General features: G+C 49.0%; 1 protein-coding gene across 3 annotated transcripts in view; it reads right to left on the bottom strand.

Moving 5' to 3' along the window:
- The window catches only part of FASTKD2 (FAST kinase domains 2), a 307,901-nt gene that overhangs the window by 265,393 nt on the left and 18,245 nt on the right, over positions 1 to 24,263 (bottom strand). For 2 of the 3 annotated variants that reach the window (XM_085648896.1, XM_085648894.1), the window contains exon 2: positions 6,437 to 7,310. In XM_085648896.1, coding sequence (XP_085505022.1) covers positions 6,437 to 7,222 — 786 coding nt within the window. In that variant the 5' untranslated portion in view covers positions 7,223 to 7,310. Of the gene's footprint in view, positions 1 to 6,436; positions 7,311 to 8,289; positions 8,370 to 24,263 lie in introns of all 3 variants that reach the window. The other variant, XM_085648895.1, reaches the window with a different exon arrangement.

The raw sequence follows: 24,263 nt of genomic DNA on the forward strand, positions 1-24,263 counted from the left end.
TGTCTTCGATGCTCATGTTGGCCCAGGTTGTCAGGGGGTCGTCGGGTGTAGTGGGTCCGGCATGTTGGGGCCTGTTAGGGTCGTCTGGGGGTTAAAGCTGTCGTGGATGTCGGTGATCTTGCGGTGGAAGAAGGTGGCGAGGCAGTCGCACAGGGCTTGCAACGGTGGGATGTCGTTGCCGTTGGATCTGGGGTTGGAGACTTCCTTCATGACTTTGAAGAGCTCCTTGCTGTTGTGTGCGTTGTTGTTGAGGCGGTCTTTGAAGGAGGTCCTCTTGGCGGTCCTGATGTGGTGGTGGTGGTTGCGGATGGCGTCTTTGTGGGCTGCAAGGCTGCCCGGCGACTTCTCGCAGTGCCATATGTTCTCCAACTTCCGGCAGGTGCTCTTTGGCGCTAGGAGTTCCGGGGTGAACCAGTTGGCTCTCTTGCTGGTGTCTTTGAGGGTTTGTTTTTTCAGCGGGGCTAAGGTGTTGGTGCAGTTGTCCATCCATCGTCTGAGGGTGCGTGCACTATCGTCGGGGTTGGTCGGTGGGTTGAGTGCGAGGTTTGTCTGTAGTTGTACTTTGGTGATTTTGCCCCAGCAGCGACGGGTTTCCGGAAGGTGAAGTGGATGTAGTGGTGGTCGGTCCAGGTGGGTTCGGAGACGTGGCTGAAGGAGACGTGGGGGCTTGAGGAGAAGATGGCATCGAGCGTGTGTCCGGCGATGTGGGTAGGCATCGTGAAGAGCTGTTCCAGTCAGAGATTGGCGAGGATGTCCATCAGGGTGGGGAGTTGCTGTCGTTGTTGTTCTCCAGGTGGAAGTTCAGGTGTCCGAGGAGGATGTAGTCGGTGGAGGTCAGTGCGTGCGTGCTGATGAAGTCGGCGATGGCGTCGCAGAATTGTGGTCGGGATCCGGGTGGTCTGTAGACGAGGGTGCCTCTTAGGGTGGTCTTGGGGTCCGTGTGGATCTGGAAGTGCATGTGTTCGGCGGTGCTGAGAGTGTCGTCGGTGTTTGTTGAGACCCTGATGGTCTTCTTGTGGACGATGGCGATTTCTCCTCCGACTCCGTTTGTGCGGTCTCTGCGGGCGATCTTGTATCCGTCGGGGATGGCTATGGCGATGTCTGGAGAGGAGGCTTTGTTCATCCAGGTCTCGGCAGCGAATGGGCGCGAGGGGGCGGGGCCGCAGGGGATGCAGCGGCGGGAACGGGAGTGGCGAGGGGGGCGGGCAGGCACAACAGGGGGCACAGACGGCAAATAAATGGGCAGCGGGGCACAGAGGGAACAAGGGCACACAGGAAAATGGGGGGACAAAAGGCAAAATGGGCAGCGGGCCCAGAAGGAACAAGGGCACACAAGAGAGCGGGGAACAAAAGGCAAAATGGGCAGCGGGGCACAGAGGGAACAAGGGCACACAAGAGAGCGGGGAACAAAAGGCAAAATGGGCAGCGGGGCACAGGAGGAGCAAAAGGAGCAAAAGGGCACACAATGCACTCAGAGCGCAGGTGGAGCTGCAGCGGGGAGGGGGAGGGGGGGGGGGGGAGAGAAAATCGACCTACCTGGCAAGGTCAAGGGTCGCCCTCCTCACCACGCAGCGGCCGCCATTTTAAGGGGAGGTGGGAGGGAAGAGCAGCTGGGAGGCGGGTGGCAGGGGGCAGCAAATGGGCACGGGGCGGGGCCGCAGGGGATGCAGCGGCAGGAATGGGAGCAGCGGGGGGTGGCGAGCAGGCACAACAGGGGGCACAGAAAGGGAAAAAAATGGGCAGCAGGGCACAGAAGGCACAAAGGCACACAGGAGAACGGGGGACAAAAGGCAAAATGGAGCTCTAGCGGGAGGGGGGGGTGGGGGGGGGAGGGGAGGAGGGTGGGAGAGGAACCTACCTGGCAAACAATACCTTTTAGAAATGCAGGGCGTCGATGACCTCTGGTTGAGCTTCCGAAAACACGGCATCTGCAGGCATCGGTTCCGGAGGTCGGTGCAGGAGTCGTAGGGGTCCTCGAAGTCACACGCGTTGCAGGTCGATCTCCTTTCTGTTGGAGTCAGGAGCGCTGGCGTTGGCAGGCGCCGGGTGCTGCGGTGCGAAGTGCAGCGCCATCAGGTCGCGGTGCGGGCAGAGGCTCTGTGGCGGCATCAGATGGCGACGATGGGGAGACCAGGGTCGCGGTGTGAGATGAAGGCGGTGCTCGTCACGGTGCTGGCAGGTCATGGTGCCAGCAGCGTCGTCGTCGTTGCTGAAGCACTGTCGTCGGCTGACGAACTGTAGTCGATGGCGCCGGCATCGGTAGGCCAAGGCTGCGATGCGGGATGAGGGCCGTGTGTCGTGTAACTTTACGAGCGATGCCCTCAAACCACAGTGCAAGCAGAGGCGGCGATTTCAGCGTGGAGCGGCGTCATCGGTGATACCAAGGCGGCGTCGTGAAGCAAGGCGGTGCGGAGTGCGGTGCGAGCAGCGGCTCGGTGGCGATGTTAGCAGGCGTAGTCGGGGAGACCAGGGTCGCGGTGCGGTGGTGCACTCTGCGGTGCCAAGGTGTCATTGTGAAGCGAAGTTGGTGTGGAGTGCGGTGCCCATAGGTCGCGGTGCGAACAGCGGCTCGGTGACAGCGTCAGCAGGCGTCGGTGAGACCAGGGTCGCGGTGCAGCGTTGTGGGGGTGCTGCGTTGCCTCCGCGACACAGAGTCGGCAGCGGCGTCGTAGACGTCGTTGAGTTGTTTTTCTTCTGTTGCAGCACAAAACACACAGTCCCCAGTGCTGAGGGCAGAAGAGCTTGAAGTCTTTGTTGTTCCTGAGACTTCTTGAACAGGGGGAAAGCTCTACCTCAAGCCCTTGGAGAGGCTCACAAAGTAGATTGCAGAAGGTTCAGTCCAGACCTTTCACTGCCCAAGACAGAAGCAGCCACTGCAGGCCAACACAGCAAAGCACACAAAAAATTGGTAGGTCCTCCTCACAGCTTCTCCAGCTCTTCTTCTTGGCAGTCTTCTTGATCCAAAAGAGTTCTCTAGTTCACGGGTCTGGGCCCCAATATTTATATTCCAAAATCCTTTGATCTCTTAGGCAGAGAGTGTCTGTGCCCAGACAGAACCAGTTTTGCCTTCTCTGGTGCGATTTCCTGGCAGGATGTGGGGATGGCATTGTCAGAGACAGACCAGGCCCTTTGAGGTGCAAGGAAATCTCCTCCCACTTCCCCATTGCAGTCTAGGTCTATTCAGCCCTTTCCTGACCCTACCTAGACTATCTGGAGCCGATCCGGCTCCCCAGCCTTCTGTCATCTAAAACCGAGACAGGCAATCCACATTCCAGCAGAGGCACACCAGATGACTGAGCAAGAAAATACCTCCTTTCTAAAAGTGGTATTTCCAAACACAGAATGTAAAAATCACCTTCACTACAAGATGCATCTTTAGATTCTGAGCTCAGGCATACTAAACTTTATTTTCCCACCTAGTTCCCAGGGCCAGTTATGTTTATAAACTTCCCATTCTGTCCTATGTGGAACAGGTAGCCTTGCCATAGTGAAAAACGAAATGGGCTGTAATTCACTATCAGGACATGCCACACACACCAGGGCATGTCCTACCTTTCACATACACTTCACCCTGCCCACAGAGGTACCTTGGGCCTACCTTAGGGGTGTCTGACATGTAGAGAAGGGAAGGTTTTAGGGACTGGCCGGTGTGTGCACGGGCCAAGTCGACATGGCAGTAACAAACTGCACGCAGACTCTGCAATGGCAGGTCTGAGGTACCTTTTCCGGGCTACTCACGTGGGTGGCACAATCCGTGCTGCAGGCCCACGATTAGCAATTGATTCACAGGCCCTGGCACACTCAGTGCACTTTACTAGGGACTGACAAGTGAACCAAATGTACAATCATGGAAACACCAATCCATACACAATTTACACAGAGAGCATATGCAGTTTAGCACTGATTAGCAGTGGTAAAGTGCCCAGAGTCCTAAAACCAACACAAACAGGTCAGGAAACAATAGAAGGAAAAAGCAAAAAGTCTGGGGATAACCCTGAAAAAAGGGCAATTTCCAACACTCCTCCCGCACACATTGGTAAAAATTATTCAGGCATCAAAGTTAGTAAGAGGGCAAATAGAGACTGTTGTATGGTACAAGGTGTAAACATTAAGTAAGAGGGTCCCAGTGCATAAATAACATAAAAGCAGATGCACAGACTTGCATATGCTATTTATCACGATTGAAGTGTGGAAGGGTACAATGATTCACGAAGACGAAGCCTTGAGCGAGTAATGTGGCCCCTTCTCTTCATAAACACTGCCATTAGCTTATTAGACTCAGGGGATCTTCAAATCTGGATCATGCCATGCTGTTTTTAAAGGGGCACTAGCTATATGCAAGAGGTATTTAATTATAACCAGAGCACAAGGCATAAAATCCATACAGTGAGATGGATTCTCAATGACTAGGTCCTATGAATATGGTCCCAGTTGTTTTCCTATGTAAACGGATTTAGAAAAGGAATTTGCCTTATAAATCATTTAACCATGCCATTTTCCTTGCGAGTTTATACCTCATTGATGTTTAGCAATTTCTGCATTTGCGCTTTGAATGACTCAGAAAACCCTTCATTACTCAAACAGATGAAGCAGATTTAGTTTACGAAGGATATTAAATCAACATGCTAGGCCAGTACTAGCATATGTGGATTTAGATAGGTGCCTTCACCCTAAACACTATTACCCACTGGCTGTTCCTGAAATACAAAGGCTGTTCGATCTTTGCAGCCAAGAAGGCAATTATGAGACACAAAAAATTAATCAATTTATACCCTTTAACTAGCACCCGTCTTTAACTGGATCACGCTCTATCCTAAGCTCAGGTCCCACACAACGCATTAAGAAACATGCTCTCAGTAGTATTCACAATCGAGACCCAACCATTAAGAAATAATTTTGGGATCTTTACTTGACAGATGAGACTTGGTCTAATATTCTGCCTACAGTTCACAAATGCTACAAATCAGTTGAAAAGGCAATGGCTACCTTTTTAATCACTCACAGAGCACTAGGACCCCGACTGAGACTATTGGTGGTAGGCTGACTGCATTCTTCTAGGTCTTAGTCGAAAGAGCTCTGAGGTCAATTAGGTTGGTGAGCGGATCGCCACCGCCCGTATGGCGGTGGTGATCCGCCCGCCAATTCCCACCGCCCGCCTACCATTTCCCCTACCACATTACGATGGTGGGGGGGACCCCGGCGGACTGGAAGACCGTCTGCCGGTTTTCCGCTGGTTGGACAGGCGACCGGGTGGAGAGGGGCTCCAATATGGTGGTGGTGTCTGCAAGACACCGCCATCCATATTAGGATGAATGCGGAGACCTTCCTTTCCGTGGCGGCAAAGGAAAGGCATGCGGTTTCTGCCTTAGGGGGCCCGTTGCAGGCCCCCAGGGTGTTCGGGGTGCACTTGGGGGTACCTATGGTACCCCCCTACATTTGCATGCAAAAGGTGGCAGGCACCTTGTGGTGCCTGCCACGTTGTGCATTCAAATGCACAACATGCATTTTTTACCTTGCAGCGGGTGCTGCTCGCAGCACCGCCCGCCGCAATGTAAAAAATGCGGGATGCGCCTGCCAGTGTGGCAGACGCATCCTAATGCCACTGGCGGGACCGCTGCACCTTCGGCGGTCGGTTCCTGGTACCATCGTAATGGGCCTCTCAGTTAGTATTGTCTAAATCTATGAATCTTAAACAGCAGCTAACTACTGAGTTTTCTTTAAATCAATGACAAATTATGATCTCATCAGACCAACCTCATCAACACAATGATTACCTATTCCTTGAAAAAGATTACAGCCGAGTCAGAAAACTAAGAGTCATTGGCATGCTGTCTGGGGTAATTAGTCATGTTAAATCGCCATTTTTCCTTGAGAAACTCAGCCAGATCTAAATTTCGTCTTGTTTGATCTCTTCCAGATTTCTAGAGACATTTCTTTAATTCAGTGAATATGACCAGAACCTAACATTTGGGATACAACGATATACAAACAACCCCAAGGGCTTCCTTTCAGAGTCCAACCTTAATCTTCGACTTTTCTGTCAGGCCATTCCCAATCTCAATAACCACAACTCAGTTTTCGTGACTGCAGCTTTAGTACTTAGCAATCACCGCTCTTTCATTTGCCTTGCTAATACTCAGGGAAACATGTGAGAATCTAATTTATAGGCTGGCTTCAGATTGCTCTTCCCTGCCACTCTTTTCTATGGCTCCTCCCAAAAATGTTTCTCCTCTAATACTGTTGACCTGCATCACAGCCTATGGTAACTTTTTGTTTTTTTTAATAAACAATAACTATTATGAAATTTAATGTAGAATTTACATTGCTAAACAAGCAATTCACAAGGAAACTACCATAACGTTTTGAAAAAGGTAACTTTTGTAGAGCAACATCATATTTATCAAGAAGATTAAAAACAATAGACAATGATTCTTACCTGGCAATGCCTGAAAAGAGTTTCAATCACTCTTGCACGCTGAGACACTTTTAACTTAAGCAGCGCATGTAAGCTGTATACCAAATCATCAGGGGTCATCCTGCCAGCTTCTTGTGAGACACGGAGACACAACTGTGCAAAAGCTGGGTGCTCAAACATCAATGTGCGCTCATACCGTCTCTTCTCTTCAGACATCTTCTTTGTTGAATCCCACATGGCAGTCAGACAGTTGCTGTGCTGCTTCCAAGATAGGGAATAGTGGTTTGTAAGGTCTAGCACATCTGAGGGAGAAGTGCACTTTCGTAGAGCAACAGAAAAATCTTGTAGCTGGGTTTCTTCCTGCATGATGTGATTGCTGAATTCCTCGATATTTGCATCTTTTTCCAAGGAGCTTGCAAACCTTTGCCTTGAAGCAAACTGTCTTCGTTTAGGGATTGTGAGGTGAAATCGATTTACAGAATTAGTAGACACTGCTTCCGGAATCTGAACCTGCTCTGACTGTTCACTTTTTTCACTCGTGTCTTTTTGTTCTGTATTTGTTTCTGGACTTCTGTCTTCTACACTACCCACTGGTCTATCTCCATGCAAAAAACGAGCGAATGTCCAATGCTTATAAGAAGTTGTTCTTGAAAGCTGTGTCCATGTGTTGCCTAGTTGAAACAAATGTAGTTTTCTCCTGAGGCAATCGTTTGCAGAAATTCCAGTGACACTGTGGTCCAGTGAAGGCCTGACTACCTGAACTTGTCCAATAGCCCTCAAGAGGGAACGGCTTGCACAACTGCTCATTTTGACAATATGCAACTCAATTTCGTAAGAACCACTTCATAAATAAGAATTATCTTCCAAATACAACCAGACATAGTTAATCTTTTACCTGTTAAACAGAATAAAAAAAATAACAATTGTTATAAAGATTTTTAAAAAAACACAATTTTTAACTGTGAAGCAAGCAAGACAGTGAAATCTGAAGCAGTTAATTTCAACCTTTATTCAGTCATGGCTTTATAGCCAACAACGTTTTGCATTCTGGGGCTTGTGGCCTCACTTTTCTCACTATTACAAACTCAGCCTAGAAAGTTCTGCTGGTTTAAAATGAAACCATAAAGAAGCAACCGAATATCCATAGGAATCTGGGTAAAATATATTCTTAAAAAATACAATGGCTCATTCGGGTTCATTGAATAACAATTTAGTTACTTGGGGGCACAATAATTAACCCATTGCCAAAAATCAAACATTAAGTTTAACATGAAGCACACCAACACCACTGGATTCGTAATTCATACATTATTGGGATCAATGGTCAAACATTTAAAAAATAAACACCACAAAAGGTTGCTACAAAGTTAAGTAACGACACAGTGCTACAATGAAGGGTGGGCTACATTAATTTTCTGACTGGGATTTACTTTTCATCAATAGAAATAGAGAAATGCAAAAAAGAAGCATGAACGAAGAGAAAGACAGGAAAACAGCAACAAAAGCAGGTCATATAGAGAGGTGGAAGAAAGAGACACTAGAGGAAATCTAGACCAGAATTTGGCAGCGACAACCGAGAAGACCTCACTGCGTCTCAAATACTATGCATTCACTGTGGCAGGTGAGAATCTGTGAGGCATCATAAGTCTATTCTCTTGAGTACTCTCTGTCATGCCGACTGAAAAGTGGTTTCTAATAGGCGATTAAGCAAGCCTGGTGAATTATATATGCCAATTCCTGTGTATTCACTATTTTAGTTTGTCGTGACTGAAATTTCATAAGCATCACTCTAAGATAGACTGAACTGCCGAAGGGAGAAACAGCCTTTACCACGAAGCATTTTCTATGCGATACGTTTACAACGGTACACTTACCTCGTAAACGTCTAAACAACGCGTATTGCTTCAACAACGTCTTTAGCACGCAAGCAACGTCATCACGGAAAAACGTCTTCCTGGTCGGAAAAAAAAGCGTCAGTCCTTCGTTAGTATCGGCGAAGACCTAAGAAAAAGGAAAAAAAAGAAGCATGGGGGCTTGGGGGGGGGTCTCCCCCCAAAAAACGAAAAAGCGGGGTAAAGGCAAGATCGAGGTAAGGGCAATGCGAAGAAAAAACATTTCGTTGTAACGCATGCGTGGTAAAGGCATGCGGTGCAACGGAATGCGTAGAAACGACATATATTCGCCGAAGGGCCTCCCATATCACGATTGGGACTATCAGTCAGTGCTGGCTTATTAGTCAATAGCATGTTTTTCTACTGAGACTTGTACAAATTCAACATTTCACGTAATAGTTCAGGTTAAAAAGTCACATTTGTACTACACCTGGATGAAAAGTCGGGACTAGCTAAAAGTCACCCTCATGACAAGGTGAGAGGGGCCAGCTGTGGGAAAAGACCTGCAGTTTATTGGTAAGCAGATGTGTAACGCCTATTGGGCTGAAAGGGCTTTAGCTTCCCCCAGCCCCGGTCAGGTTCTCTGGGCAAGGCTGACTAGGCTGAGGATGAAAGTTTCTATGCCAGACAAATCTAAAAGGACAATTACAGACTTTAAAAGCATCGGTTTGCCTTTTTTCATGGTTTTCTATGACCACTGCAACCCTGCTCTTTTCTGTGAACATCGCTGTACTCCTCTGAATACTTAATTGTTGAGCAGTGAAGTGCAACCAAACTGACTAGAGGACATATATGAAGTCACAGCAGGGGTAAAATCTGCCCATTCCACTTCGAGAACAAACAATAGGGACAACCCGCAACACTCACACAACTAAAGACAGACATTTCCAACAAATGGCAATGAAAAGACAGGGTGTTGCCTTCAAATGGATGGAGATATATATATTTGTTTTGGTATATGGCCCTGAACATACATTGTAATAGTGTTTGTTTGATTTGCTTAAAGCTGTGAGGTGATAATGTGCAGCCCAATTCAACAAGCTTTGGCTCCCAATAGTTCGCACCTTTCTGATCTTGTACAGCATGGCTAAAGGAAACAAAAGTAAATAAAGGAGATCTGATGCAGTGATTGCATAATTTTGTAGGCACGCACACCATGTATGCATGCGCCTGATCCTATGCCAGTAGACTGGTCTGACCACATCCTCATCCCCTTCTCGATACACCCATCTCATTCTGTAACCCGAGGCCAACTTAACAGGGCTACTACCTGGTTTCGCAACACCATAATCATAGACCTTGCACACACTGTAACAAAGCCATGAAGGCACTTCCAGCCTTCAACCCAAACTCTGATGTCAATGTTTTGACTACCCAGTGCCTCTCCACGCTTTCCATCGTGATACACAATGTTGCTCCACTACAAAACAAAAAGAAAAGGCCCATACCTTCTGCACCTTGGTTCAATAAGTCCCTCTATGAAGAAAGAAAGAACCTGAGGGACCTGCAGAAGCAATGGAGACAATCCCATTCCACCACTAATCTTGGTAATCTCGGTTAAGCAAGATCACGCTACCACAAGCATGTTGTTAGTGAAAAAGCGGATCACTTCAGAACCTTCCTTGACTGCGCCAAGAACAGACCTAAAAAACTATTTGACCTAATCAAAACTACCAGCATCTCTTTCTCAACCATCAAATTTGATGACTCTCCCATCCTACCCCTCTTTAAAGTCGAATAAATACATGGCATTTAATGTTATACACAGCAGAGAAAAAAGCTCAATAGTTGTGCAAATCAAGGCGATAATGGTTCGTCTAGGGAGGGGACAAGAGGGGGTTCACAGATATTGCAACGATATACATTCCAATTATTTCAGACAGCCATTCATTTCTGGGGGCAGCCACGTGCAACATACACAGTCTTTTTCATAATCATACTCCAGTCTATGTCTGCCTTCCAGGCACTCAGCGTTGGCAGCGCAGCTGCTCCCCACAGACAGGCAAAATTTCGTTTGGCCACCATTTGGCCAAGAATCGCCCAATGTTTGCCCTTGCTGTTAAGGTCTGTGGGCTCCCACACATTCAGAAGGCACCTCTTGGCTTTGGCCGAATTGCCACTCCCCAGACTGTACTCATACATTCGTGTACCTTTTTCCAATAGTCTTGAATCATCGCACATTCCCAGAAAATATACATAAAGGAGCCCTCTAATCCACACTGTCTCTTACACAGCCCGTCGTCAACCCTACCCATAAGTACCAGCCTAGGACCGGAGATGTAGATTCGGTGTAAAATTTTAAATTGGACAAGTCGCAGTTTGGATGAGATAGCAACTTCCCTAGGGGAGGACAGTGCTTCCTGCCATTCTTCATCATCTAGTTTGAGGCCGTCTCGCTCCCATCGCTCCCTCAATGATACTAGGGGGTTTGGGGTGTTGTTGATGAGCTTTGTCTGACAAATACCCATCTAGCAATCTGTCCTCCAGAGTAGAGGATTCCGGAGGGGAGGACCCAGTAGGGATGTTAGTTTAGAGGGAGTGTCGGACTTGTAGGTATCTAAAATATTCCGAGTCAGCTAACTTGTGTGTCTGTTGGGGTGAGGCGAATGAGACCACCCTGTTCGCTACCCAAAGATCCCCAATGCGGGAGAGACAAATTTGGTCCCATTTATCAAAGCCCCTTGTCCTCCCAAGTGAGCCCAAGCGCTCGGAGTCCCACAGAGGAGTGGCGAGCGTGAGCTTTTGGCCCAGCCTAAGCTATGGTTGACCGTATGCCAGAGTTGGACCGAGTTGGTCCTGTTAGTGAGTATTTGTTGGGCCTAGAATAAAGTGCCCTAGTTAAGTTGCCCCCTGGGAGTAGCCACTTGTCCATTCTGTAACCCACGTCATCACCAACACGGTAAGTGCAGTGATTTACGGCTGCGAGGTGAGTCGCCCAGTAATATTTTTTAATGTCAGGGAGCCCTATGTCTCCGTCATACCATCTGAGCGTGAGTTTGTGGAGTGCTATGCGCGGTCTGCCGTCCCGTAATAAATCCTTTTGGATGCTTTCGATGTCTTTGAAGAACTTAAGCGGAAGTAGGTCTGGGAAGTTCTGGAGGGCGTAGAGGAAACGCGGTATGGTCATCATTTTAAAGAGCGCTGCTCGTCCCAATCGTGACAGCGGCAGCGTCTTCCAGGTCGTGGTGTCTCGTTTGAACCTCTGTAAAGGGGGGAGAAGGTTATGCTCATAGCGGAGTTTAACGTCGGCTGTGATGAAAATGCCCAGGTATTTAAATCCATCTGCAGCTGTCAGGATGGGGCAGTCCCTTGGCAAGGTTGGGGGATCTCCATGCAGAACGTATAGTAGCGACTTGCTCCAATTTATTCTATAGCCAGAGTTTCTCCCAAAATTGGTGAAGATATCCAGGACGACTTGCAGCGACTTCTGGGGAGCGGCGAGATATAAGAGGCTGTCGTCTGCATACAGGGAGATTCGGTCTTCCCACCCCTCCGCCCACTTGAGTCCCCTGATGGAGGGGTCCTTCCATATCCAGGCCGCTAATGGCTTGAGGGAAAGGGCGAAGAGTAAGGGCGAATGGGGACACCCCTGTCGAGTTCCCCTGCTAAGGGTGAATACCTCAGAAACCTTGTTGTTTACTACCACTTGGGCCAATGGTTCAGCATAGAGAAGCCACACCCATCCAATGAAATTGGGGCTGAAGCCTAACTTCTTGAGGACCGCCATTAAATATGCCCATTCGAGTGCATCAAACGCCATGGTGGCATCTAGTGAGACTACTACTGCGTCTTCCTGAATGGTGGCTAGTCGCCCCAGCACTTTGTGTAGCCTACGCTAATTGAGCGAGGTATTACGGTCTGACATGAAGCCCGATTGGTCAGGATGGACCAATTTGTCTATTACTTGTCTTAGTCGGTTCGCCAGCAGTTTGGCCAGGATTTTGGGTTCCGTATTTAACAGGGAGATGGGCCTATAGGAGGAGCATTCGTCCTTCGGCTTCCCTTCCTTGTTTATGGTGACCAACGTGGCGATGCGTTGATCACGTGGGAATAGGCCATGATCTTTACTGTCCTCAAACATTTTCCTAAGATACGGGGCCAGCTTGTCAGGTTTAAGCTTATAGAGTTCAATGGGCAGTCCATTGGGGCCCAGGGCTTTCCCAGGCTGGAGACTTCTTATTGCTGTTGCAATTTCGTTGTTCGTCAGTGTCCCCTTTCTAAAGATTGCCTGTCTGAGTCTGTAAGGGTAGGTAGTTGGATATCTACAAGAAGTGCAGAGGAGTCTTCCTCCGGTAGATTCGAGCTGCTCCGATACACCTTTCTGAAGTGATTCGCAAATTCGAGCACAATGTCGTGGGGTTCTGTCAATACGGCGCCAGAGCTACTCTTGAGCTCTGGTACCAGTCTTTTTGCCGTCTCTTTCTTCTCTAACCATGCGATCAGTTTGCCCACTTTGTCTCCTTGGTCGTATAATCGTCCATCCCGCTCTCTTGCGAGAGTTTTGGCCGCATCAGTCGCAACAGCTTTATATTCCATCGTCTTTAGTTGCAGGTTATGGATCCTGGTCCTGATCCTCCCCTTCCTTCGCCACCTCTTCGAGTCGGAGGAGGTCATGATCAATACGAGTCATCTCTTTGTCCTTTTCTTTGTGTGACCCAGCTAAGGCCGAGAGCGCATGGCCCCTAATGACCGTCTTAAAAGCTTCCAAGAGGGCGGTAGGGGAATCGACTGTGCCTTCGTTGTCCTGGAAGTAATGGTCGAGAGTTTGTATAAGAGTGGCTTTGACTTTGGGGTTGTGGAGATACCACGGGTTGATATGGGGTTAATATACCCTTTTGTCCCCTATTGTTAAGTGCGCCCTCAGTGGGGAGTGATCGAAGATGCCCCTTGCCAGATGTCTGATTTCTTGTATGGTCGTGTCATGTTGCTCGAGCATGAGCATATAATTGATTCTGGAGAAGGTGTGATGTGACCCGGAGTAGAACGTGTAGTGTTTGAGATCAGGGTGGAGCACCCGCCAGAGGTACGAGAGGCCGAAGGCCTCGAGGAAGTTAGAGAGCCAACTGCTCGCTACGCCGATATTTCGAGGTGGATATCAGTCGAGATGGGCCCAATACAACTGCGTTGAAAATCTCCACCCATCACAAGGTGTCCTTCTGGAAGGGAGAGTATGAAAGCCCCCAGGTCCTCGAAGGACTGGGTCTGGAGACACAGTGGCATATGAACTGCTAGTAGTGTAAGGATGTGACCCTCCCATTGCCCCGAGATCGCCATGTAACACCCCAGTATGTCAGTCCAGGTGTGTTTTATGCTGAACGGAAAGGAGTTTTTGAAGAGAATGCCCACCCCTCGAGAGCCGGAGGTGAAGCCGGCGTGTGCCACCAGTTTGTACCCCTATCTGTTTAACACCTTGGAGGTGTTGCCAATTAGGTGTGTCTCCTGGAGTAGTGCGACATCTGGAGCCTGTCGTTTTATGTATTGGAGCACTATACTTCGTTTTATCTTGTCCCCTAACCCGTTGACGTTCCAACTAAGGAGCTTAAGACTGTTATCCTAATGCGGACTCATTTTTACAGATAAGGTTCCTGCCGTGCTTTCTAAACATGCAATGCAACCAGAATAGAGAAGTTTTGCTTGAGCGTGACCAATAACTGCCCCTCCCACAACCCACCTCCCAGAATCCCTGAAAACTCTCCTCCCAATCCTGCCCCATCGGAAGCACAACCCATGATTCGAAGCATATACGAACAATGCAAACAAAAACCAACAACAACAACAAAAACGCACTCCTCTCCCTGCCACCCCGCCTTGTAGGTCTATACCACCCACATCCCAAATGCAGAGCACCTGTCGTCCCAGTAACTGTGCAACTAACGCGGGACTGCCTGGCACCACCCCACAGCAAAACCCTCCCGCTGAGCAAGCAACATTGCCCAAACGCATGCGAGAGTCCAAATGTTCAATATGTCCACAGTGTTCTCCACACTGGCCCCCACCCGATGCACAAAGGACAAAAAGCAATCCTGATCCCGATCGCAGCGGACACCATACCTGCGGTGTGAATCATGACATCAAAATAAAACAATAATAGCATCAGAGTCAGCCTTTTCCAGTACTCTGGCCTCCCCCAACAGGGCTCACCGACCGCGATCTTCGAGACCTAGACACGGATCTGGCCCTGTCTCCACATCCGTTCAGGGAATCCGGGGACTGGCGATTAGGCTCTTGCCAGCCCGTGTCAACTCTCTGGCGGCCAGGCGAAGGATGGCCCTCGTCCAGCCATCGCTGAGCCCCTTAAGGTGTCATAAAGAACCAGGATTTCTCGCCCACCACGACTTTAAGTTTTGCCGGGAAGAACATCTTGTATTTGAATCCTTTGTCCCGAAGAGCGCATTTTACCCCTTTGGAGGAGCGTCTCTCTCTCTGAATTTTCAAGGTAAAGTCTGGGAAGAAGCGGATGGTCTTGTTTTCGTACAAGAGGTCACCCTTAACCCTGGCTGCTTGCAGGATTGCATCCCGGTCATGATAATTCAGGATGCGGGCTATGATGGTGCGGGGGAGGGAGCCTCGGGTTTGGGTTTAGGGACCAGGGCTCTGTGCGCCCGCTCCACGGAGAACAAAGGCGACAACCTCTAGGGCTAAAGTCCCTCTTCAGGCACCCCCACCACATGATTATTGTTGCAGCGCGCCCTCCCTTCTTGATCGTCCAGCTGGAGGGCCATGGGCTTGTGTTGGTGCGCCAGTTTCTGGGCCCTCCCCTCCAGCGACCGCGCCGCCGACTGCAAAGCCTCAATGTGTTCTTCCGTCGCCGTGACCCTCTCGGATGTTTTCCTCATATTCGCTCTCATGAGATTCATCTCTATCGTCACTTTGTCGATCTTGGTTTCCAAATTTGTCCCCACCGACTAAAGCGCAAGGATGGTTCCTTACCAGGCGCACCCTCATCCAGTGTGTCGTCTTCGGACCGGAGTTGGCGCGGAACGGCATATTTGTCCAGTTTATTGGCCTGCACTGAGGCCGTTGCCCGCTTAGGCTTGGTCTTGGCCAGCGCCTACTCTTACAAGAGGTCAACAGTCAATCCACCCCGCACTCCAGGCCTCTGTGGCGTCCTCCGGCACTCACCCGGATCAGGCACTATGTGCTGTCGCAACGGGGGCCACGTTCCTCCCTGTATCTTCCAAGTGCCCCCGATCGATTCCCTGAAATGAAGTCCCCGGATGCAGGCCGTCCAGCCCCAGGCGGCGAGGTCAAAGGCACCGCGAACAGTATGCGCCTCCCTCACTCAGATATCGCCACCAATTTTGATCCCCGGGGAAGCCAACCCCAGGCACTGTCACCACTCGCTATCCCTCCGTGCCAAGCCCTCGCCTTTGCCGTGCCCCAACGTTGGTGTGTGGCACCCGGCAGGCTCGGCCTCCAGCAGCAATGATCCAAACCACCACATCGGCAGTCCTTCATAAGGGGCACTCAGGATAGTGTCATTATGGGATCCGGAGGGAAAGGAAAGCTGCCCCCAGTCCGCATTCAGGCCAGCGCCCTGAGGCTCACATACCTTGCCTCGCAACTCCTGCTGATAGCGCTGCCCTCCATACCCATCGCGGTTCAGCCGGTTGAATTCGATGACGTGCTCCCCCGCCTAGACTTTTAGTGAGGATGCATCACCTCCTGTATTCGGGGAGTGCCACTGTATTGTCAGTCTCGCCAAGGCCGACGCAAAGGCCTGGATTTAGGGAGCCCGCCCACTGCAGGCGCTTCAGGATGACAGGAACGCAGCGCGACACCGCCCTCTGCACGCTAGAAGTCCAGTGCCGGCAATCAAGAGGGCCTTGCCTCACTGCTCCGCTATTTCCGGGGTCTCACGCCGCCGACCGGTCTCAGGTCACTCCGGTCACCTTACGGGACACAGCGCCACTGTTTTCTGCCCTTAGGGAACGGCGGATATGGTGGGCTTCGTCACGAGCCCGGGCGGAGCTCAGAGACTACGCCGCCATCACGGGCGGTGGTAGGCTATGCCCCCACCCTTTTCAATCTTTACATGAAACTGCTGGGAAACCTTCTAGAAAAGTCTGTAATCCATTATCACCTCTACGCTGATGACACCCAATTCTACCTAAGGGAGTCCTCCGCACATGACATTTCAATCCTTGACACCACCCTCAACTCCATCCAAGATCGGATGACATCTCATCATCTAATTCCGAATACCTCCAAAACTGAATTCCTTCTTCTCTCTACCTCAAACTCTCCTCCTCCTGGTAAGTGGATGGATAATCTGAACATTCTTGACAAACCTACAATCGTTGACAGTGCCAAATCCCTAGGTGGTATCCTGGACAAAAGACTTAACTTACATTCCCAAATCAACAGCATGGTCAAGAATACTTGCTACCAACTGTGCCTTCTCTGGAGGACTTGCCGTTTCATTCCTGAGCAAGACCTGAAAACTCTGGTCCAATCTTTGTTTCTCTCAAGACTGGGCGACTGTAATTCTGTCCTGGCTGGCCTCCCCAAAACCCACCTATCCCCTCTAAAATCCATCCTTCAATCACGTTTTGTCTATGGGGCCAAAAATATTGATCATATTTCAGCCATTCCGATTTTTTTTTCTGGCTTCCCATTGAAGCTAGGTCAAATTACAAGACTGCCTACATGATCCATAAAGCCATTCACACTTCCACCCCTCGCTACCTGGCCAACAAACAAACTATCAGGCAGCTTCACACCTTCATGCAATGCCGAAAATGTACTACTCAAACCTCCAACTTTTAAAAGGGAAAGATTTATGGCGCAATCCTGCTCAGATAATGCGACTAGAATTTGGAATTCGCAACCTCCAGGCCGTTAGACCACCGCCTATTTATGGATTTTCAAACATATCTTAAAACTCTTCTCTTCCAAAGACCCTTATATGAGAAACTCTGATCATCCCAGGTCATGACCCTGATTTCCACTAGTCACTCATGAGAGTTCAAGTTTGTAAATATGTATTCTATACTTGTATAACCCTCATCGCACCACCATTTCGGATTTTGTAATTTTGAATGTATCTTTAACTTTTCATTTTGTAACTTTCACTTCGCTTTATTGTAAAACTTTTTTTTTCTCACTGAAGTGTCGGTGGGGTGATCAACAGAGTGCCGGTGTGGGAAGTAAGCAACAAAGCAGAGGGGCAGGGGTGTCGTAAAGCAGGGTGGGAAAGAGGCAACACAGAGGGTGGGAGTTTGGGAGGAGAAGCGATGAGCAAGAGAAGGAGAGCAGGAGTGAGGTAAGCAGGCAGGGCTAAAGCGCATGGGCGAGCATGCAGCAGGGGCACTTGGGCAGCAGGGAGGACAAGCAAAAGGTAAGAGAGAAGAAAGAAGCAGGTGGGGTAAGCAACTGAGGGAGTGGGTGGTGAGGAGAATCATTGGGTTAGAGACCAGAATACAGAGGACGGGGAACATGTAGTGTAGGGGGCAGGGAGGAAGAAGCTCACTAGGGAAACAGCTGGAAAAACACGCACTCTGGTAGAATGGCTTATGGCAAAATAAGCATGTCTCTAAAAGTGAGCAGTGGGAGGACACTAGTAAATTGGCAATGCTCCCAAGGCTGGACAGACACAAGATGGTCAAGGAAATCCATTGAATAAGAAGCAAGCCTATGGCGTCACAGGAAGGCCCACCCATTGTAAGCAGTGGACCAGCTCTAAGCCCCTATATGCTATTGGTAATACCCCACAATAAGGCTCACACCAGACAGCACACACACAGTCTAGTAGGTGCAACCTAACAAAAAATGAAACAAAAAGACTGCCTTCTGACATCTGGTAAAAAAAAAGTATTTTATCAATCACCCTATTTAATGCGTATGATATGTTGCTTTATGTGGGAGATCTAAGTGTCAATATTGAGCCCTCTGCACAGATCTATGTGTAACCTGCAGATGTTCTGAATTCCAGAATCTAGATTAATAAAATATTATAATTATAAAAATAAAAAATATGTTGTTGTCAAATGAAAAAACAATGGATTTGAGAAATGTTCCAACACCTGTAGAGTAAAACACTTCACAAATTCTCAAACGTACCATAACACATAAGTTAAGGTTCTTCAATGAAGAAGAAGAAAAAATAATAAAATCTATTGCATGGCTATATTGTGGCAGCTCTGAGAGAGCTCCATGGAGGCAAGAGATCACCAGGATACTACATAGTGGCTAAAGAATTATTATTATTTTTTTACTTTGTTTTCCATTTTAGTAAATAAGGTACTGTACATACTCAACAATCATTTGTCACATGGTAGTCTTTGCATTCCATCCTCATTTACATTAGTGGTACATTAAAAGCACCAGAAAAGTTCTGTTATATAGACTGCGTGAGAGACCATCTCCCCTACAGGTCAAAAGGGGTTGCCTTTTACTCAGCTGTATGCGCTATGTCTACACTGTACCCTACTGGACACTGCAATCATTCATTTTTAGGTCTCGTTGAGTCAGCGCGCATGCGCTGCTCGGCGAGACATTTAGTAGGTGAGTTTTCAAAGTGCTGCTGGCTGGCCTAGCGCTTGTGTACACGCGAGCGTGCACGCGCGCAGCTGGCAGCTTTCAGCGCCCGATGCGCCATCTGGAGCTTTCACTTTTTCCGCCGTCACGCGCGCACCCCTGCTTTTACTTTTGCTGTCCCACTCGCGTGTTTGCCGGCGCGCACCCCTACTTTTATGTTTTTCGCGCGATCGCGATTACTTTCCTTTTGCTTGTTTCTCCACAAGCCAAGCTTCACCCATCTCCAAGCCACCCACAACGTCCCCACTGCGTCGCCGTATTGTATGTCTTCGTCCTGTCAAGCTACTTTTCTCCAGATGCCAAACTTCTTTCCAACTCGAGCCATTCTCATGTTCTTTGCCTACCCAGCTTCTCTTCCTCCTCGAAGCAAACCTCTTTTATCCTGGTAGTAGAAATCTTCTCTTCCTATGCCAAGCTTCCTCCCCATCCTTAACAGTTTTCGATCCCAGTGGCAAGCTTCATCCACGTCAGGGAAGCTCACAACACAGCGCTTTCAAGGTGCGTGTGCATTTATGATCATTTTTTTTTTAGTAAAAATTCTGAACCAGATGTACTATGTCACTTGTTTTCTGATGCCAGTCGTGCGTGTTTGCAAAAGCTGCTCAGTGACTGGTGCTATCTTTGTATTCCTGGATTGGGTGAAGAGTAGGACTGGGACAGGAAAGTGCCCCCGGCACCAAAATAGACTGCCACCCTTTAGTAAATCAGATAGCCTAATAAAAAAGGCTCCCTTCCTTCTAAAACATTACTTGCCCGCCCCCACCTAGCCTCCAAGATCGCTGCTTTTGTTTTGGTTTAATTCAAAATTATATTTTGTATACTTTATCTCCATGTGCCTTCTTTCCTCTCCCCCACATACCTCACACAACAGTACGTGCGCGCCCCACCACCTCTACATTATCGCTGTAATCGCAGTTTTTTTGCTTTCAATAACATTTGTGCGGGTGGGGGACAATATGTACTTAACAAAAATTTAAAAATATTAAAAAATATTGAGCTGACGCTGAGGCCCCAAGATGGGTACCCAGCTCCCTAGTCAGCAGTTTGCAGGGAGGTTCCAGTGTCGAAGGGCTCACTGATTGGCTGTGTCCTCTCTCCCCAACCAACTTAATTTTGCAGACACACTGTTATACCGCAAGCTTGCCCTGAAGGTTATTTTGAATCGTTGTTAGGCTCCCTTTATTACTATGGTGAAATTGCTTGTTGTTATTTTCTGTAAATTGCGTAATAGCCCGCTGTGCATATCTCCAAGAACACAACTTACAGAAAATAACTAACAACAAGCAATTTAGCCACTGTAATAATACAAAGCAGGTGTTGCTTCGCTTCCCCCATCCGATGAGGTTTTGTCTTTCCCCGGTGTTGCTTTTCCTAACCCCCAACCTCCTTTGTGTTGCTTCTGTCCCTGCCATTGCTTGTTGTCCACTCCCATTCTTAGATGGGCGGATCGAAGGTTACGGCGTGGGACATGTTTAACAATCAGGTGACTGATGAATTTGGGGCTCCTGCAGTGCAAGGCCTTAAATATCAAACATCCGGTCTTGAAGACTGCACGTTGAGCGATGGGTAGCCAGTGCAATTTGGCTAACAGGAGCCTGGCTGAAAGCCATTTGGGATGTTTGAATATCAGTCTTGCCGCCTGGTTTTGTACTATTTGTAGACGCTTGAGTAGATACACAGGCAGACCGAGATAGATGGAGTTGGAGAAATCGCGACGCGATAGTACAAGGGAAATCACTGCCTGAATGAGTGCCGATTGAGTCAGTAAGTGGCCGATTTTCCTTATTTTCCTCAGTTGGAAGACACATGAGGAGACCACGACCCCACCTGTCCTCTGAGAGAGAGGTCTGAGTTAAGGGTGACTCCCAGGCTTTTCACTGAGGGAGATGGGGTGGTCCGAGGTCCTTAGGCCAGAAGTGTGGGCCCCATTCGATCTCGCTCCTTCCCGGCAAGACTAATTCTGTCTTGCCGGGATTGAGTTTAAGATGATTACGGTTCATCCATTGCTGGATGTGAAGCATGGTGGCTTGGAATTCTAGAGCAGAGTCCGGGGAATCCAATGTGAAGATGAGTTGGAGATCGTCCGCAAAGTTGAAGGTGGTTATCTTCCTATTTTTTAATAGGGCTTTAGGTAGAGGTTGAATAGGTGGGGGGAAAGGGACGAGCCCTGAGGGACACCACAGGAGGTGGCGGACCTAGGGGCAGTAAAAGGGCCAAGGCGGACTGCTTGAGTTCGGCTGTCAAGGAAGGACTCAATCCAATTGTATGCAGAGCCCTGAAAGCCGGCCTGCTCGACGCGGGCCAACAAGATGTTATGGTCGACCGTGTCGAACGCGGCCGACAGATCGAGAAGTACAAGGGCTTGGGGGATTCCCTTGTTTGCTCTCAGTGTGTCCAGTACTGCGAGGAGAACTGATTCAGTAGAGTGGGCAGGTCGGAAGCCAGCTTGGTTAGGTTCAAGGTGTTCAGATTGTTCTAAAAAGTTGGAGAGGGACTTAGCAACGTGGGCCTCGAGAATCTTAGCTAGGTAGGGGAGGAGAGAGATAGGGCGGTAGTTTGAGGGATTCAATGGGTCAGCCCCTGTTTTTTTCAGTAAAGGGACCACTATCGCGTTCTTGGAGGTGCTGGGGACCTTACCTTGGAGAAGCGATTCGTTAAGGAAGGGGAGCACGCTATCAGGAAGGGGGTACAAGGCGTCCTTTAGGATGTGTGGGAGGCAGCAGTCGTTAGGGGAACCGGATTTGACCCGAGCCAGCAATTCTGAGAGAGTCTGGGGCAGATGGCGGGGAAATGGTCCATGGTAATGGGGTTGATTGGTGAAGTGGTCGAGTCATCCCTGACTGGGGAAGTGGGGATGCTGGCTTTAATAGTGGAAATTTTATCCAGAAAGTAAGTATTGAGGGAGTTGCATAGATCTTGAGTGGGTGTCTGATTGGGGTGGGTTCTTTCGGTGTTGCAGAGATCGTTGACTATGGTAAAGCTTTCTTTGGATTTGTTGTGGGCGTTAAGTATTCTGGCCGAGAAGTAGGTCGCTTTAACTTCTCGAATAGCCCTTTTATAATCCTTACAGGCTAGGGAGAATTGTAATTTATCCTCCGTGGAGTATTTTTGCCTCCATTTCCTTTCTTTCTGACGAAGCTCGAGCTTTTGTTTTTTCAGCTCGGTGGAGAACCATTTATGAGCCTCTGTGTGTCGGGTGCGTGTGAATTTAGCCAGTGGGGCATGAGTATTGCAAGCCTTTAATAGCCATTCCGAGAGGTTATCGTCCATGGTGTTAACGTCTGGGTTAAAAGTAGGTATAGACCTGGCTAAAGTGTCTATGAATCCCAGTTTGTCTATGGACCTCCATTTCCTGGTTATGCCTCCGCCTGTTAGAGGAATCTTAATCCTGGAATTGGTGGTGATTATGAAGTTGATTGAGTGGTGGTCAGACCATATGCAAGGTGAGATGATAGGCGTAGATATTATAAGGTTTAAGGACCAGATTTGGTCCAGTGTGTGTCCTTTTGAGTGGGTGGGGGAGGATATGTGTTGAGCCAGGTTTAGGTTAGACAGTACTTCCGATAATTCTGCAGCTTGTGGTCCACCCGAGGTGTCGTTGAACCAGTAGTTCAGGTCGCCTATGAGCATGACCCTTGTGTGGTTAGTGACAAGGTCGGCCATTTGCTCGCTTAAGGAGAGCGGGAAGGTGGGCATCGCCTGAGCGGGACGGTAGATTAGTACGAGGATGACAGGGCCAGTCATGGCGTCTAATTTGAAGACTAAGTTCTCCACCTCAGGGAGGATGAGAGGAGTGAGGGTGGTGAACTCATGATTTTTTTGGATGATAGCGGCTACCCCACCTCTGTGTTTCCCTGGGGGACGATTTGCCACCAGGATGTAGTAGTCCGCGGGGAGAGCTGCTAAGATGTCAGGGGCAGAGTCTTCAGTAAGCCATGTCTCTGTGAGCAAGAGGACATCTGGTTTCTCAAATCTGAGTAATAAGAAGATGTCGAGTTGATGTTTAACCAGGGAGCGAGTGTTAAGGTAGATAATGCGCAGAGTGGACTGATTAGTGGTTTTTGGAGTGGCGGTAGCAGGGTAATAGGGGCTTGGGGTGAATGAGGCTGCATGCTCGTGCTCTTCTGAGTAAATGCTGTTTTCCCTGATGCGATTGCGAGTGGCCTGATTGAGGGAAGAGCGACGGTTGGCTGGTGATCGAAGTATCTCTGGGGAGTATTTGATTATTTGACCATGGTTTGTGGCCCCAGGTACGGCTGGGCGCGGACGGGCGCAGACGGGCTTGCCTTCGGCACGCCGCTGGCGCGCCCGCTGCGCACATCCGCTGCGCTCCCGTGCTGGGGTGAGCATTTGTACCTGTGCCCCGCCTCTGGCTCCACCTCCTTATGGCCGATTGGCTAGAGGCCTGGGGAGGGGAGTGCACAGAGGAGATTACGCTGGGTGATCGAGCAAGCCAAGTAAGTCTGAATCGCTTTTGATCAGTTAAAGCACCACAGTTTTACAAATTTTTAAAAAAGGATTCTATTACAGTGCGCTACGCGCCGCAGGTCCGAGCAAGAAACAAACAATTGCCAGCTCCCGCGCTAAGGAGAGCTTTGTACCCGGGCCCCGCCTCTGGCTCCACCTCCTTTCGGCCGATTGGCTAGAGGCCTGGGGAGGGGAGTGCACAGAGGAGATTACGCTGGGTGATCGAGCAAGCCAAGTAAGTCTGAATCGCATTTGATCAGTTAAAGCACCACAGTTTTACAAATTTAAAAAAAAAGGATTCTATTACAGTGCGCTACGCGCCGCAGGACCGAGCAACAAACAAACAATAAAGGATATGGATATGGATCAGTTAAAGGATATGTTCCCCTTAGTTCTGCCAGTGCACGTCTGGATCTTGGTTTGGCGTCAGGGGTTCTCGGTGTGCTGTCGTGTTGGGGGATCTAGCAGTAGGTTATAGTCACCCCCATGCAGACTTGGTCTGCCTCCATTCGGTCAATTTAAGGCACTAAGTCTAGATAAAACTCTGGGCTGTTGGTGTTTGGGGCGTAAACTTTAACTAGGAGTATAGTGTAGCCTAATAAACAATCCTTCACCAGCAGGTATCGACCCTCTGCATCTGCCCCAGTATAGAAACAACCGTGGCGTGCGTGCTGTAACTTGCAAAGTACAGATGGGGACCCCCATGCCGCATCGAACCTGTTGGTTGATGTAGGGGACAAAAGCGTTTCTTGTAAAAAGGCAATGTCTACTTGGTGCCTCTGTAAATAGTGCATTACCTGCTTGCCCCTGCGTGTGTTGTTCAGCTCACGTATGTGCCAGGTTACTAGTGTAACATCTGCAAAGGTGTGGACCCTATCATGTGCCATCATCGATGTGCTGGGATTATATGATGGGCATTTCTAAGAGCATCTGTGTGTTAACAACAACAT

Source organism: Triturus cristatus, chromosome 3_2 (genome assembly GCF_964204655.1).
Source record: "Triturus cristatus chromosome 3_2, aTriCri1.1, whole genome shotgun sequence".
In the NCBI taxonomy this organism is placed as follows: domain Eukaryota; kingdom Metazoa; phylum Chordata; class Amphibia; order Caudata; family Salamandridae; genus Triturus; species Triturus cristatus.